The sequence below is a fragment of the Tiliqua scincoides genome, chromosome 4 (assembly GCF_035046505.1).
Source record: "Tiliqua scincoides isolate rTilSci1 chromosome 4, rTilSci1.hap2, whole genome shotgun sequence".
NCBI classification, from domain to species: Eukaryota; Metazoa; Chordata; class Lepidosauria; order Squamata; family Scincidae; genus Tiliqua; species Tiliqua scincoides.
Genome location: NC_089824.1, coordinates 223,772,124 through 223,788,734, shown reverse-complemented (window position 1 = coordinate 223,788,734; position 16,611 = coordinate 223,772,124). Strand labels below are relative to the sequence as shown.

The following is a 16,611-nucleotide window of genomic DNA, read 5'->3' as shown; positions in this document are numbered from 1 at the left end:
TGGAGAAATGCAGCAAGGAACTGAGCAAGAGCAAGGAGGAAGCTTGAGCAACCCTGAAGGTATTTGCCAACTGGACAGTTCACCATTTCGGTTGAGGCCCCTTGGCGAAAGCCCGCCCGCCTGCCCAGACCTCACCACAGGAAACGGAGGGGCTCGAGTTTTGCCCTTGGATATTTGCCGTGTGTTGTAACTGCTTTGATGATGAAATCTTTACCCACCAAGTGTGTTCGGTTTCAATTGCACAGCAGCCGGCAGAAAGCCAGATGGTTTCACAGAGCAGGTGACCAACTAGCAGCATGGCCAGGCAGCCCCACTCAAGATCAAGCCTCCCCCATAGAGGAGAGCCTGGCAAGAGCCATGGGGGAGTAAAAATCTGCCTTTGGTTGGAGGCTGCCTTGCAAGCCTCTGTTTTCCGAGGCACAATGGCACTGAGCACGGGAGGGGCTTCTTCCTACCCTGCTTGGGGGCTTCCAGGCAAACATGACCTCTCAGCCTGCAGGGCACTTCCTATACACTGGCGAGCCTGAGTCACATGCTTAACGTGGGCCTCAGAAGTGCACACAGAGCGTGTCTATACGGAATGCCCAAAACGCACCTGGGTTTAAAATGCCAAGTTAGCTGAATCCGGTCGGGCTCATGCTGTGTACCCTGCTAACTTTGCAGCTGTCGGTTGAGGGGTGAGGGTGGACCCCTCAATATCCACACAGAACCATTGTTCTAATTCCCACTGCAGAGGGTGCCTGTGCAGTGGCATTGCTGGCCCATTGCGCCCCAAGCTGTATGACACCCCCACTCACAGTGCCAAACAGTAGGTGCTGCTGGCAGCAGTGGGCTCAGGCCTACCAGCGCCTGGTGCGCAGGCACTAAGCGTGGCACCTGGAAGTAGTCTGGCAGTGACATGATGATGTCGGCATGTCATTGTGCCACTGCAGTTGCTGGGGGGGGCATGATTTGCAGCCGATTAGCTGTGAGGGCAGGTGGACGGGCTCTTCCACAGAGCTCTGCTTGGCAGAGACTGGGTGACACGCACGTCACACACACTCTGCCTTCTTCAGAGAGTGGCACTCGGGGTGGTCTGCCATAGTGGCCCCCCAGCATCACCACTGTGCACGCGTGGATGGTGGTGGCAGCTGAGCATGCAGAAGGGGCCTGTAGCCCACCAAAGTTGTGGGTGAAACATAAAGCTTTAGTTTCTGGCCTGCAGTTCTTGCTTTTTATTGTTGGTTTTAGTTTTTACTTATTTTTGCCTTCAGTTTTAGTTTCCCGTTTCAGTTCTCAGTTTCTACATTTATCAGTTTTTTATTTTCAGTTTTTAACTTTACCCGAGTTTTTAGTTTAGTTCTAGTTTTAGTTCTTAGTTTTTAGTTCTAGTTTTTAGTCTTAGTTTAGACCAGGGCTGTCCAAACTTTTTGGTAGGAGGGCCACATCCTCTTCCTGACACTGTGTTGGGGGCCAGGAAAAAAGAATTACAGTAATTTACATTTAAAATTTGAATGAGATTAAATAAATGAATATATTAGAGATGGGACTTATATGAACGAATGGAGGTTTCGCTATAGCTCAAGGCCCATAAAAGGTCTTGCACAAAGCAAGGCTGGCCTTTCCTTTGCTGCCGCTCTGGCTTCACAGATATGAAACAGGAAGCAGTGGAGGGAGCCCTTGGCCCGCAGCCTGTGAGAGAAGTTGAACAGTCAGCCCTCGTGCTGAGAGCAGTCGCGTTGGACTAGCACAGGGTTCCAGCAAGTCTTTGGTGGGCCAGAGGCTCATTAGAGACTGGGGGCTCCCAGAGGGCTGGATTGGGTGTCCCTGAGGGCCGCAAATCGTCCCAGGGCCAGGGTTTGGGCACCCCTGGTTTAGACCATGGCTCTCATCCTGAAAAAAACTTTCATAGTTCTCTATGGAGTCCAGCTATGAGAGCATGTTTATTGAGCAAGCAGATTCCTCAGAGGAGGGCCTGCTTTGAACCAAACTACCTTTGGCTATCATGTCTGGTCTCTGCACATAACTCTGCACGTAAATGACAGGTCTGCACTTCTGGGAATGGACAGAGAGGTTTGGAGTTGAGGAACGAGGCTGCACCCAAACGCACTGTAACAAGGCAGATTGTGTAGTGCTGTCCCCACCCTGGGATGAGCCTGGCTTCCATCAGAATGCAAACAGACAGCTGGCGTTATCAGCAAGAGAGCAGCCAACTCTCTTGCCCCCTCTCCATAGTTCAGGCTGTTTATCCATCTCTCAGAAACAAACGAAATTTTTTTAAAGTACTGCCTGTGTGGTTATCAGTTAGATGTACATCTACCACCAAACCCCCCCCCCCCCATTTAGAAAAGGATGACACAATGTTGAATAGTTGAAAACCTGCTCTGGGAAGGAGGCGGTTTCATGGCATTATTGGTTCTCTCCAGTCAATACTCTGCCCAGCCAACGTTGGCTCTAAACACACAGAACCAGTTTCCCCAGGCTACATCCCAGTGCAGATCCCCCATGCTGATGCTGCAGCACCGGCATGGCTTGCACTGCATCCTGGGGGGAATTTCACATTTGTCCCCTTGTCCCAGAGTAAGCCCTATCCTGTGCAAAGGTTCTGTTCAGACCCGCACCTGCTAAGAAGTAGTAGTTGGCAACCTTCAGTCCCGAAAGACTCTGGTATCGCGCTCTGAATGGTGGTTCTGGCACAGCGTCTATTGTGGCTGAAAAGGCCGATTCGGGAGTGACGATCCCTTCCACACTGGGAGCAAGTGCAGTCTGTCCCTGGTCTGTCTCCCTGGCTATGGGCCTTCCATCATTACCTCTTTGCCTCGGTCTGTTGGCCAAGTGTTTCTTCAAACTGGGAAAGGCCATGCTCCACAGCCTGCCTCCAAGCGGGCCACTCAGAGGCCAGGGTTTCCCACCTGTTTCCCACCTCCCCAGCCCTGCCCTGCCCTCCCACCGCCCTCTCCCTATGCTGCTCGGCAGAAACATACCATGTCCAGCTCATACTCCTTCTGCCAGTGTGACTTCCCACCAGCTGCCGAACTGCTATGCCATCGCCAAGTGCTTTGCTGCATTTCTGCAACGGCTAGCACCAGTGCAGCATGCGCTCTGCTGGTGCAGAGGCCGGCTTGGATTGTGCCCTCAGTCCTCCTAAAACAGAGGTTCTCTGGTTCAGAAATCCACGATGCGGGTGCTGAACTGTCATCCTGCCCTGAATGGGGTTGCACTCCCACTAAAAGAGCAGGTCAGTCCAGCCAAGGGGATTGCCTGCGCAGCAAGGCACTCCCCTTCTGCACGACTGGCTAGAAACACCCATGGCAGGGACAAAAGAAGAGAGGGAATTGGTCCTACAACCCACAGCAGGCGCTCCACACGGCTGCTTGCAAACCACCCGGCCACAGCAGCAGACGTCCAGCACACAGACCAGCCAGAGATAGCCCTGCCTGGACCTGTCATTGGGCTGGCACGTGAGTGACACAAGGCCTCTATTGCAGTAGCCCCCCCCCCATTTAGCCAGGATGGCTGGTACCTGCCACAGCAGCCCTGGGTTGGCAGTCCTTAGGCTGCCCTCCGTCTCCCCCACAACTGTCAGCCATACACCCCCTGGCGGCAGAGAACTGGCAGGTCGTGACCAGCAAGGGGCTTCCCCCTGCCCCTGAAACCCAAGGAGTAAGAGAGTGAGGATGCTGCGGACCCCGAGAGCAGAAAGGCCTCCTCTCCACCTTTGCTCACCTGAGGGCAACCGAGATAAGAAACAACTCAGTTCGGGAGAGGAGATGCCTGTCTGTTCGCAAAGCAACAACAAGTCTGATCAGGTCAACATTTTTATTGCATGGTCTTAACCGTGGAGCAGTATCTGACAGAGGAACACACAAGAGGGGTTGCCAACTATTTCGTCCCAGCTGGGCTCTTGTCCCTTTGCAAATTAGGCAACAGCCAACCAAGTAGCGGGTGCCAGTGCAGTCTGGCTGTACCAGTTGGTTCAGCATTTGCCAGGGAGTTTGCAAAGCCACAGGGACCCATCTGGAAAAAATACGCCACCAGCAGCCCCCCAGAGGAATAGCTGGGATCACACTGGCCACTGCTGCCAGGCGTGCTGTCTGCAGTCCTCTTGCAGTCTGCACACCTGGCCCATGGGGGGGCCTGATTCCTCTTCCTCTGTCGCCTATGAAGAGCAGAGAGAGTGTAGCGGAACTGGCAGCAGCATCAGTAGCAATTGTCCCCTGTATCAGAATACCTGGTGCCGCCTGGCAATTATTGCAGCAGTGTGCTTTGGGGGGTGGCAGCATGGTGGCAGCATGGGGGGGCTCAGTGCATCACCCGGGGGGGACACATTCAAATAACTTTTTTTTTTTAAATGAGGGACTGGGGAAACCTGCACCAAGAACCTTCCATTGTGCCAAACCCACCAATCTAAGCACTATCAAATCAAGGCTTCCAGGCTGCAGCTGACCACTTGGCCAGATGGCTTTGACTGCAGAAAGGCCCAGCCTGGCCAAGATTCCTTGAAGCTGGCACATGCCAGCACGGCAGGCGGCCAGCAGCTTGTACGCCAGAGTGTGTGGCTGCTCCCAACCCTTGTGGCAGAGCAAGGATTACAGCACTGAGCTGCAAGGGAAACTTGAAAGCCCAAATCTCCCTGGTGGAATCTGGTCAAGCATCTGTGGCATGCTGGGGGCTCTCTCCCTCCAGGTCTGGCCACTTTCCCCACAGGCATGGAGGAATGTGCAGGGCCTGCTGGAGATTTTGGCACAGGCAGAAGAGTGGTGTAGTTGGTGTCTCAGGCCGGCGGGATCCTGGGGAAGCTAGGCAGGCATTTGGCAGTACATCCCGAGAGTCGATGTGCAGCTGCAGGCTGCCCAGTAACTGGACCAGTGCAGCTCCTGATCATAAATACTAGCACTAACAAGCCACATAACGCTGGCTGTGGACGAGCAAGAAACCACATTGGGCCTTTAGAAGGGGACTTGGCAATGTCTCAGAGGTGAGAATTTCTCACTCCTCTGGGGCAGGGGAAATGCAGTTTCTCCAGAATTACCAGCAGGCATTGTTGCAGGAAGGGCGGGCTGCTGTCATCTCTGCTCAGTCACCAACAGGATTGCAGGTAGTGGAATTTCCTCTCTTCCTGGAGATCATCTTCCCAAGAAACTGACTGGACCAGTCTGGACAAGACCATGCTTCAGCACACGCATTCCAGTACCACACAGTGCCAGCTGGCAGATGGGGGCCCCTCCTGGCGCCTCATTTCAGGGCAAAGCTGTGGCTCAGGAACAAGGCGAAGCTGAAACCAAGCAGGGCAGTTCAAACACATTTGTTGCCTCAAGTAGCTGTGCCATCTTGCAGCCCAGACCACTGGCAAATCGTGTTGGGGGGTGCTGGGGCTCAACCCTCTGCCAGGCACAACTACTTGGAGGCCCCTAAAAGAACTGTTTTCCCAAGCGACCATTTGGGTGCTGGCACAGTTGATGGGGCTATAGGGAAAAATGCAGCATCTGAAAAATTGCCCTGATCTTCGGGAGCAGAAGCCTGCAGGATCCCTCTGTGCAGCAGCAAATCATACTCTTCTCAAGCATCTAAGGGCAGGATGATGTCCCAGAAGGGGAGCAGACTTGGAGGCTCCAAATCAAGGGCCCCGTGTCCCCGTCAAAGTCCAAAATGGCTTTCTGAACATCAGGTGACAATTCTGTGAGCCAGTTCATGCAGAAAGTAATGACATTTTCATCTCAAAAAGGACATAGTGGAAATGGAAAAGGTGCAAAAGAGAGCGACTAAGATGATTGCTGGGCTGGGGCACCTTCCTTCCTTATGCGTTTGGGCCTCTTCAGTCTAGAAAGGAGACGCCTGAGGGAGGACATGATTGAGATGTACAAAATTATGCATGGGAAGGATAAAGTGGATAGACAGATGATCTTTAAACTCTCACATAACACCAGAACCAGGGGACATCCACTCAAATTGAGTGTTGGGAGAGTTCGAACAGACAAGAGAAAATATTTCTTTACTCAGCGTGTGGTTGGTCTGTGGAACTCCTTGCCGCAGGATGTGGTGACGGCATCTGGCCTGGATGCCTTTAAAAGGGGATTGGACAAGTTTCTGGAGGAAAAATCCATTACGGGTTACAAGCCATGATGTGTATGTGCAACCTCCTGATTTTAGAAATGGGTTATGTCAGAATGCCAGATGCAAGGGAGGGCACTAGGATGCAGGTCTTTTGTTATCTGGGGTGCTCCCTGGGGCATTTGGAGGGCCGCTGTGAGATAGAGGAAGCTGGACTAGATGGGCCTATGGCCTGATCCAGTGGGGCTGTTCTTTTGTTATTGTTCTCTGTTTGTTCTGTTTGTTTGTTGTTGTGTATCTCCTTTATCTATGCCAATAAAGGTATAATGCATGTAAATACTATATAGTATTATACAGTATATAAGTATATACAGTATACTATAGTGTACTATACTTTGGGTGCAATCCTAACCCCTTATGTCAGTGCTTTCTAGCATTGACATAAGGGCAATGCAGCTCCAAGGTAAGGGAACAAACATTCCCTTACTTTGAGGAGACCTCCATGAGTGACACCCAACTGCAAGATGCAGCACATGTCCCATTGGCACCGCTATGCCAGTGCTGGAAAGCACTGACATAAGGGGTTAGGATTGTGTCCAAAATTATACTATACAGTATACAGTATATAAATACTGTTAATAAGAATAAGAATGAATATATGTGAAATTCTGGGTTTTTTACCTCAATGTGCATTGCTTAACACTTACTTACATTGAAATGCATCTGACATTTTGCTGCCCATTTTCCCAGTTTGGAGAGATCCTTCTGGAGCTCATCACAATCCTTTCTGGACTTTACCACCTGGGAATGTTTGGTGTTATCCACAAACTTGGCCACCCCACCTGTGGCGTAGCTAAGGGGGTGCAGAGGGTAGCAGTTGCACTGGGCATCAAGCTTTCAGGAGGAACAAGCTGAGCTTGATGCTAGTGACCAAAATTGTGAAAATTTTGGATGTATGAATAATACTATCATGTTATATATCATTGGAAAGGTAATTTAATGCAGAATGTTGCCGTGGAAGTGGTGTCACATCTGGAAGTTGTGACACACCCCAACTGTGACACGCCAGGGCAACATTTTGAGCTTGGCACTGGGCTACATGATCATTAGCTATGCCACTGCCCAAAGCTTACAAAGCTGTTCCAAGCAGAAGGGGGAGTTCCAAGCGCGATTAAACCGGAAGTGGATTTCTGGTTTATTCGCACTTGAAACTTTCGCTTTTTAGAAGCCACGGTGGACCCTGCAAGCGCTCCGCAGGGCTCCCCACACCCCCTGGACCCTGGGAGCATGTATGGGTAGTTGAAAAATAGCCCCCTCTTCCCCTGCAGGGGCACGATCCTGGGGATCGCTTTGCTGCCTCTGCCCTCACCTCCGCAAAGACTTACCCCGGGAGTAAATCTCTTGGGAAGTTTGAGAAACACTGGGCTGGGTTCTGAGCTGTCTGTGACAGATCAGGAAAGGGATCTTGGAGTGGTGGTTGACAGGCCGTTGTACAAATCAATGGTAAGGCCACACCTGGAGTATTGTGTCCAGTTCTGGTCACCATGTCTCGAAAAGGATATTGTGGAAATGGATAATGGAAATCAACTAAAATGATTACTGGACTGGGGCACCTCCCTTATGAGGAAAGGATACAGTGTTTGGGGCTCTTCAGTCTAGAAAAGAGGCGCCTGAGGGGGGACATGATTGAGACATTCAAAATCATGCAGGACAGAGTGGAGAGAGTTGCTCTTTTCCCTCTCACATGACACCAGAACCAGGGGACATCTGCTGAAATTGAATTTTAGGAGAGTTAGGACAGGCAAAAGAAAATATTCTTCTTGGCCTTCAAAAGAAAAGGCCAAGAGCTTACCAAACCAAAAAATGTGTTGAGAATTCTGAAGGGACAGCACTCTTAGGACCCTGGAAAGGGCCCTTTCCCACCAGTGCTGCTCTGTGGCCCACTTGTGGAAGGTGGAGTCATGTGCCCCCTCAAGCTCATGGCAGAGTTGCAGCCTACAGGTGATGAAAGATGCCAAAGCTCTAGGCCAGAGATTCTCAAATGTTTTCTGTTCACGGGGCCCCTAGGCCAATGGTTATTTCTTCACAGCCCCGTTTCACTCCAATATTTAAAATATCCTGTGGCTGTGAGTTTGCTGTGGTGCCGCAGCACACATTTTGAGAACCACAGCTCTATGCAAATCTGCTCTTCCACCTGAATGAACTTGGCAAGAAGGCCAAACAGAAGGTGCGATTTGTCAGAATACGTCCACTCAAAGATGTTGCTCTACAACCAGAATGACTCAGCTGAGCTCTTCAGGAGCTGAGTGCTCTTTGCAAGTACAATCAGTGCACCACTGCTGTGTTGCATGTCCAGTCTCTGCCACCTTATGTCTTTTGATGCCTTGGAGCCCCAACTGGAGCTAACAGGTGGGGTTAAAATGTCATAACTACACATAAGTGTTCTTAATGCCTCTAGGCCAGTGATTTTCAACCAGTGTGCCATGGCGCATTGGTCTGCCTCAAATGGTCTCCAGGTGTGCTGTGGGAGTTTGGAAGAGGATAGTTTATTAGTAGAGCAAATGGGAACATGACCCCCACCAGCAGCCTGGTGTGCCTTGTTAATTTTTTAAAATCTGATGGTGTGCTTTGCCAGTTTTAGAATCTTGTGAGTGTGCCATGAGATGAAAAAGACTGAAAATTGCTCTGCCCTGGGCAGACACAGTCACCCCTCGTCTTACATGAGTGTTACTTTCCAGAGTCAGCACATAAAGCTAACGTGGCTTGACAGTCCCTTACATCAGGGCTTTTCAAACTGGGGTGTCGCGACGCCCCAGCCTGTGGGCCCTGGCCTCTGCCCCCTTAAGGGGCAGGGGCAGCCTGGAGGCAGGGAGGAGGCAGCAGTGTGATCCCCAGGATTGCGCCGCTCAGGGGGCTGCAGGGGCTTGGGTACACTTACCCAAGCCTCCTGCAGCCTCCCCAGGGTGCGGGGAGCCCGGCGCGACCTTTGGCAGGGCTCTCTGCAGCAGTGAAAGTGAAAGCGGATCGATCGAGCCTTCCACCCACTCCTGCTGCCTCCCCCCCACCCCTGCAAGCACTTACAGTGGCTCAAACTCTCCATGAGAGTTTGAAAACCACTGCCTTACATCCAGAAAATATGTACTGCCTCTTTAAAAATCACAAGAGGTGGGCAGGAACCGAGACCAGGAGAACAGCAGCTTAGTTCTCTGGTCTCAGGCAAGCATTTAGAAAATGAAATGATGGGTGGAATCACTGACCTTATTTGATGTTGGCATCCTTCAGTCTCGGAAGACTAGGGTATCGCACTCTGAATAGTGGTTCCGGAACAGAGTGTCCTCTCCAGTGCACAAAGCCTGGGTAAAGTAGATATGGAGGATAGACTGTTACCCATGCAGCAAATCCCCCCTCTCCACATCGCTGGAATGGTCCAATGGAAAGGCAGAAGCCAGTATGGTTGGTTCCAGCAGCGTCGCAGGAGTTGCCAGAACGTGACTGTGTTCAGCCATGAACTGCCTCAGGTACTCCGGCTCCGGATTTTGCCTCGAGGTTAACTCCTGAAGCCTTTTCCATAACTGGATGTAGCCACAAGGCAGTGGAGGTTTGGGATCAGGGTTTTCCTTCTCTCAGATGAGCTGCCTTCCCAGGCTAATGTCCCATCTACCCAGTGACCTTATTTAAACAGTGATATTTCTGTTTTTTATTGGGGGGGGGGGTGGTTGCCAAGCATGGGTAGCTGAATTCCCATGAGAAAAGTATGCCTAAGATGATGGGCAACTGCATCTCAAACTTGACTTTTACACCTACTGAGAAGGCAAGCAAAGAAGGCTGAAAAGGGCTCTGAAGGAGCCTCACAGTGAGGGGCTTCCAGCTGGATTTGCTGATTGAAGTGACACAAACCCCCAGTGCCCACCAGCACACACCTCACCCCCCTCTGAGTGATCCCCTCCCATGATGAGTGCTCTGTTCCTCCCTTTGTCTATTTCCCCCCCCCCCCCAACTCTGTGCAGGTTCAGCAGCTAAAAGTGGGTGGGAAGTGCTGCAGGTTTTTCTGCCCACCTGCTGTGAGATCCTAATGCTGGGGCACAGAACATGAGCTGTTTTCATGAGGACAGTCAGCTTAGCTAGCTGTGATACTTTTGTTCAGCTTGCATTTTTTTTTTCCAAGCTGCCAGGTTGGGGGGGGGGGGGAGGCAACTTTTTGGCTTTGTTCTTAAATAGCACCCCTGCTTCACCTGCTGGGTGTTATTGGTTACTGCAGCTATGAAATCAAACTGCTCTATGTCTATCCAGAGAAGTCAGGCATTTTCCATCAGCCTACCTGAACTTTTCTACCCTGTCAGTTTAATTCCTTTTCTTTTAGACTTATATTTTGATACTTTGCCTGCCTAATCCATGTTCAGAGGATGGTCACATCTCTTCACTCTTGCAGACCCTACTGTGGTTCTGATTTTTAACAAGAAGCCATGGGGTTCCGTGCTCCCTTGGGAGGGGTTTTCCCCCAGATGTTCCCCCTCTGCCTGGTCTCTGTCACCTGGGGTGCTGGCAGGAGATAGAAATGACCAATTTCCTTCCCCCATTCAGTGGCTGGTCCAGTAAAGGGAAAGCGGGAAGAGGTGCAAGTGTGCTAATCAGACACTATGCCCCTCAGTCAGTCTGCTCTCTCCTTCAGTCCCCTTACCCCGACACCCTCTTTTTTGGTTGTGCATGCATTAGTCCAACAGGTCCACCACTGATATAGTATTCTCCCTTAGACAACTGCAGGAGAAATGCAGGGAACAATGACAGCCACTCTTTATAGCCTTCATAGATCTCACGAAGGTTTTCGACCTGGTCAGCAGGGACGGCCTCTTCAAGATTCTCCCCAAGATTGGATGTCCACCCAGGCTCCTCAGCATCATCAGATCTTTCCACAAGGACATGAAGGGCACTGTTGTCTTCGATGGCTCCACATCAGACCCCTTTGACATCCGAAGCGGAGTGAAGCAGGGCTGTGTTCTTGCGCCAACCTTGTTTGGGATTTTCTTCACTGTCCTGCTGAAGCATGCCTTTGGAACTGCAACAGAAGGCATCTATCTCCAGACCAGATCAGATGGAAAGCTCTTCAACCTCTCCAGACTGAGAGCAAAGTCCAAAGTCCAGCTGAAATGTCTGCGTGACTTCCTCTTTGCCGACGATGCAGCTGTCACTACCCACTCTGCCAAAGATCTCCAGCAGCTCATGGATCGTTTTAGCAAGGCCTGCCAAGATTTTGGACTGACGATCAGCCTGAAGAAAACACAGGTCATGGTTCAGGATGTGGATTCACCTCCCTGCATTACAATCTCTGCGCATGAATTGGAGGTTGTCCATGACTTTGTGTACCTTGGCTCAACGATCTCTGACACGCTTTCTCTCGATACCGAGCTAAACAAACGCATCGGTAAAGCAGCTACCACGTTTTCCAGACTCACAAAGAGAGTCTGGTCTAACAAGAAGCTGACGGAACATACCAAGATCCAGGTCTACAGAGCTTGCTCCTGAGTACACATCTGTACTGCAGCGAGTCGTGGACTCTTTACTCACAACAGGAGAGGAAACTGAACGCTTTCCACATGCACCGCCTCTGACACATTCTCGGCATCACCTGGCAGGACAAAGTTCCAAACAACACAGTCCTGGAACGAGCTGGAATCCCTAGCATGTATGCACTGCTGAAACAGAGGCGCCTGCATTGGCTCGGTCATGTTGTGAGAATGGATGATGGCCGGATCCCAAAGGATCTCCTCTATGGAGAACTCGTGTAAGAAAGTGCCCTACAGGTGGACCACAGCTGTGATACAAGGACATCTGCAAGAGGGATCTGAAGGCCTTAGGAGTGGACCTCAACAGGTGGGAAACCCTGGCCTCTGAGCGGCCCGCTTGGAGGCAGGCTGTGCAGCATGGCCTTTCCCAGTTTGAAGAGACACTTGGTAAACAGTCTGAGGCTAAGAGGCAAAGAAGGAAGGCCCATAGCCAGGGAGACAGACCAGGGACAGACTGCACTTGCTCCCAGTGTGGAAGGGATTGTCACTCCTGAATTGGCCTTTTCAGCCACACTAGACGCTGTTCCAGAACCACCATTCAGAGCGTGATGCCATAGTCTTTCGAGACTGAAGGTTGCCAACATGAACAACATGATGCATTAGTGCAAACTCTGCCACCACTGCTTCTGCCTTTCCCTCCTCACTTGCCCAGCTGTTTGAAGCACCTGAACAAGCAAGGAGTGACAAGCACAGTGTGCTCCACCCATCCCCTCCTCCTCCTCACTGGACAGGCAAGAAGCAACTGGACAGGCAAGACAGGAGCCGAGGGGCATCCAGCTCGGAACTCCTCATCCCTATGGGACAAGGATGAGGAGGTTAGAGAACAACAAGACAAAGGCAGAGTAGGAGAAGAAATTGGAAATGTTAGCGTGATGGGATGTGATAGACGGTTTGGCACAGTGAGAGGATGCGGGGACAAAGGAGCGAATAAGCAGCCCATCCTGGGGCATTCCATGTACAAATGCTTTTATGCAAATGCCTGAAGTCTCCGAGCAAAGATGGGAGAACTGGAATGTCTGGTGACAAGGGAAAACACTGACATAGTGGGCATAATGGAAACCTGGTGGAATGCGGAGAATCAGTGGGATAACGCAATCCCCGGCTATAAACACTACAGGAGGGACAGGCAGGGGCGTGTTGGAGGTGGGGTGGTTAGAGATGTCAATGTTATGGAGCCATTGGAGAACAGTGATCATGCTGCAATCCGTTTCGACATGCACGTCGGGGGAAGAATACCGGGCAAATCTCTAACAAAAACCCTTGACTTCCGACGGGCGGACTTCCCTCAGATGAGGAGGCTGGTTAGAAGGAGGTTGAAAGGGAAGGTAAAAAGAGTCTAATCTCTCCAGAGTGCACGGAGGCTGCTTAAAACAACAGTAATAGAGGCCCAGCGAAAGTGTATACCGCAAAGGAAGAAGGGTTCTACTAAATCCAGGAGGGTGCCCGCATGGCTAACGAGCCAAGTCAGAGAGGTCCTTCCATAAATGGAAGTCTTGCCCTAATGAGGAGAATAAAAAGGAACAAAAACTGTGGCAAAAGAAATGTAAGAAGGTGATACAGGAGGCCAAGCGAGACTATGAGGAACACATGGCCAGCAACATTAAGGGGAATAATAAAAGTTTCTTCAAATATGTTAGAAGCAGGAAACCCGCCAGAGAAGCAGTTGGCCCTCTGGATGGGGAGGGAGGGAAAGGGGAAATAAAAGGAGACTTAGAGATGGCAGAAAAATTAAATGAGTTCTTTGCATCTTTCACGGCAGAAGACCTTGGGCAGATACCGCTGCCCGAACAGCCCCTCCTGACCAAGGAATTAAGTCAGATAGAAGTTAAAAGAGAAGATGTTTCAGACCTCATTGATAAATTAAAAATCAATAAGTCACCGGGCCCTGATGGCATCCATCCAAGAGTTATTAAGGAATTGAGGAATGAAGTTGCTGATCTCTTGACTAAGATATGCAACTTGTCCCTCAAAACGGCCATGATGCCAGAAGATTGGAGGATAGCAAATGTCACACCTATCTTTAAAAAGGGAAAGAGGGGGGACCTGGGAAACTATAGGCCGGTCAGCCTAACATCCATACCGGGTAAGATGGTGGAATGCCTCATCAAAGATAGAATCTCAAAACACATAGACGAACAGGCCTTGCTGAGGGAGAATCAGCATGGCTTCTATAAGGGTAAGTCTTGCCTCACAAACCTTTTAGAATTCTTTGAAAAGGTCAACAGGCATGTGGATGTGGGAGAACCCGTAGACATTATATATCTGGACATTCAGAAGGTGTTCGACACGGTCCCTCACCAAAGGCTACTGAAAAAACTCCACAGTCAGGGAATTAGAGGACCCGTCCTCTCATGGATTGAGAACTGGTTGAAGACCAGGAAACAGAGAATGGGTGTCAATGGGCAATTTTCACAATGGAGAGAGGTGAAAAGCAGTGTGCCCCAAGGATCTGTCCTGGGACCGGTGCTTTTCAACCTCTTCATAAATGACCTGGAGACAGGGGTGAGCAGTGCGGTGGCAAAATTTGCAGACGACACCAAACTTTTCCAAGTGGTGAAGACCAGAAGTGATTGTGAGGAGCTCCAGAGGGATCTCTCCAGACTGGCAGAATGGGCATCAAAATGGCAGATGTGCTTCAATGTCAGTAAGTGTAAGGTCATGCACATTGGGGCAAAAAATCAAAACTTTACATATAGGCTGATGGGTTCTGAGCTGTCTGTGACAGATCAGGAGAGAAATCTTGGGGTGGTGGTGAACAGGTCGACGAAAGTATCAACCCAATGTGCGACGGCAGTGAAGAAGGTCAATTCTATGCTTGGGATCATTAGAAAAGGTATTGAGAACAAAACGGCTAATATTATAATGCCGTTGTACAAATCGATGGTAAGGCTACACCTGGAGTATTGTGTCCAGTTCTGGTAGCTGCATCTCAAAAAAGATATAGTGGAAATGGAAAAAGTGCAAAAGAGAGCAACTAAGATGATTACTGGGCTGGGGCACCTTCCTTATTAGGAAAGGCTACGGCGTTTGGGCCTCTTCCGCAAAGAAAAGAGGTGCCTGAGGGGGGACATGATTGAGACATACAAAATTATGCAGGGGATGGACAGAGTGGATAGAGAGATGCTCTTTACACTCTCACATAACACCAGAACCAGGGTACATTCACTAAAATTGAGTGTTGAGAGAGTTAGAACAGACAAAAGAAAATATTTCTTTACTCAGCGTGTGGTCAGTCTGTGGAACTCCTTGCCACAGGATGTGGTGACGGCATCTGGCTTGGATGCCTTTAAAAGGGGGTTGGACAAGTTTCTGGAGGAAAAATCCATTTCAGGTTACAAGCCATGATGTGTATGTGCAACCTCCTGATTTTAGAAATGGGCTATGTCAGAATGCCAGATGCAAGGGAAGGCACCAGAATGATGTCTCTTGTTATCTGGGGTGCTCCCTGGGGCATTTGGTGGGCTGCTGAGGGATACAGGAAGCTGGACTAGATGGGCCTATGGCCTGATCCAGTGGGGCTGTTGTTATGTAAGTGGAGCAACCCTGTTTGGCTTGCTCATGACAGTGGAGCAATCTGAACTGGATTGCTGCAGGGTGCTGCTGCTTCTCCAGTTCTGCCTAAGATGTGGCTGCTTGAAAAGCAGGGAAAGAAAAGGATGGTGGAGCCCTGGGCTGCAGAAAGGAGGACAGCAGCCACCTGCACACACCTGGCAGGGAAGCTGGAAGGGCATGGGATGTGCGTGCTAAGCGCGTAGGTTGTGGGTGACAACCACAGCCCACCAGTGAGACCTCCCACCAGGGATGTGCAGTGGGTGGGGAGGCAGGTGAGGCAGAGCCTCCCAGCCGGAGTCCTTCGAAGAGCGCCGTCACCGTGAGAGCTGCCCAAGCACGCACCACCCACGTGCGAACGCTTGGGCCATGTGTACCGGTGAGTGATTCCCTCAGGACTACATTTCCCAGGCGCCCTTGAAGGAAGCCAGCCGCGCTCGTGAGCGCAGCCGACTACGACGCACGCGGGAGTGGCGCGAGTTGAGCACGTGATGGTGGCGGGCGCGCATGCGCAGTGTCGCCGACAGCCGCGTGCCGGAGAGGCGAGGCGGGTGTGGTTGCGGCGAGTGTGTTTTCCTCAGAGGGGCGCCTGTGTCACATGAGCTCGGCGCTGCTGTGAGGGGCGCAGTCGGGCCTTCTCCCCGCCATGGCGTCGTCCTCTCCCCTCAGGTCGGGCCTCGCGCGGGTGGGGGGGGGGCGCCGAGCGGCTCCACGGCAGACCCCGACCCCGCTGCCTGCAGGGCCTGGCCGAGCTGAGCCCGCGTGCCTCTCCCCCCACAGTGACCCCCCCGGGAGCTCGGACCAGGACTCGGCCTCCGACTCCGGCAGCGACTTCGAGGAAAGCCTCGTCAGGAGGCGCCGCGCGCCACGAGCCCCCCCGGCAGGCGGCCGCCGAGCCCCTCAGGTGGCGCTGGGGGTGGGGCTGGCGGGACGGGGGCGGGGCCCTGCGGGGGCAGCAGCAGCAGCTCAACCCCTCCCGCTCTCCCCGCGCAGGTGGCCAGGCAGCCGCGCAGCGGGGCCCGCAGGCAGGCCGACGCCAAGAGGCGCCCGGAGCCCAGCAGCCTCTTCGAGGCCGTCAAGCTGGGCAGGAGCGCCCTGCAGGTGAGCAGCAGCAGCGCCGGTGGCGGCCGCCCGCCCTCCCCCTCCCTCCGCGCATCTCTTGCAGCCCCCTGCAGGAATGGGACTGCCCCGCCTCGCTCATTCCCCCCCCCACCGCGTGGGTGCTTGAACGGCCCGTGCAATCATCTCACCTGCCTGCTGTTTGGACCCCAAGCCGAGCGTTTAGTGCAGGGAGGTGCGGGGGGGGGGCAGGTGAGGCACAGCCTCCCCACCAGAGTCCTTTAGAAAGCACCACCGCCATGTGGGCTGAGGCAGAGCCTCCCCACTGGAGTCCTTTGAAAAGTGCTGCTGCCGTGTGAGGTGCTGAAGCTTTGCGCATGGTTTGCGGACACTTGAGCACATCACACGGCAG

General features: G+C 52.0%; 1 protein-coding gene across 1 annotated transcript in view; it reads left to right on the top strand.

The window, feature by feature from the left end:
- The first annotated feature begins 15,786 nt into the window (after positions 1 to 15,786).
- The window catches only part of STAG3 (STAG3 cohesin complex component), a 39,711-nt gene continuing 38,886 nt past the window's right edge, over positions 15,787 to 16,611 (top strand). The window contains 2 exon segments of the mRNA XM_066624755.1: positions 15,787 to 16,004; positions 16,100 to 16,241. Of these exon segments, the coding sequence (XP_066480852.1) occupies positions 15,787 to 16,004; positions 16,100 to 16,241 (360 nt within the window).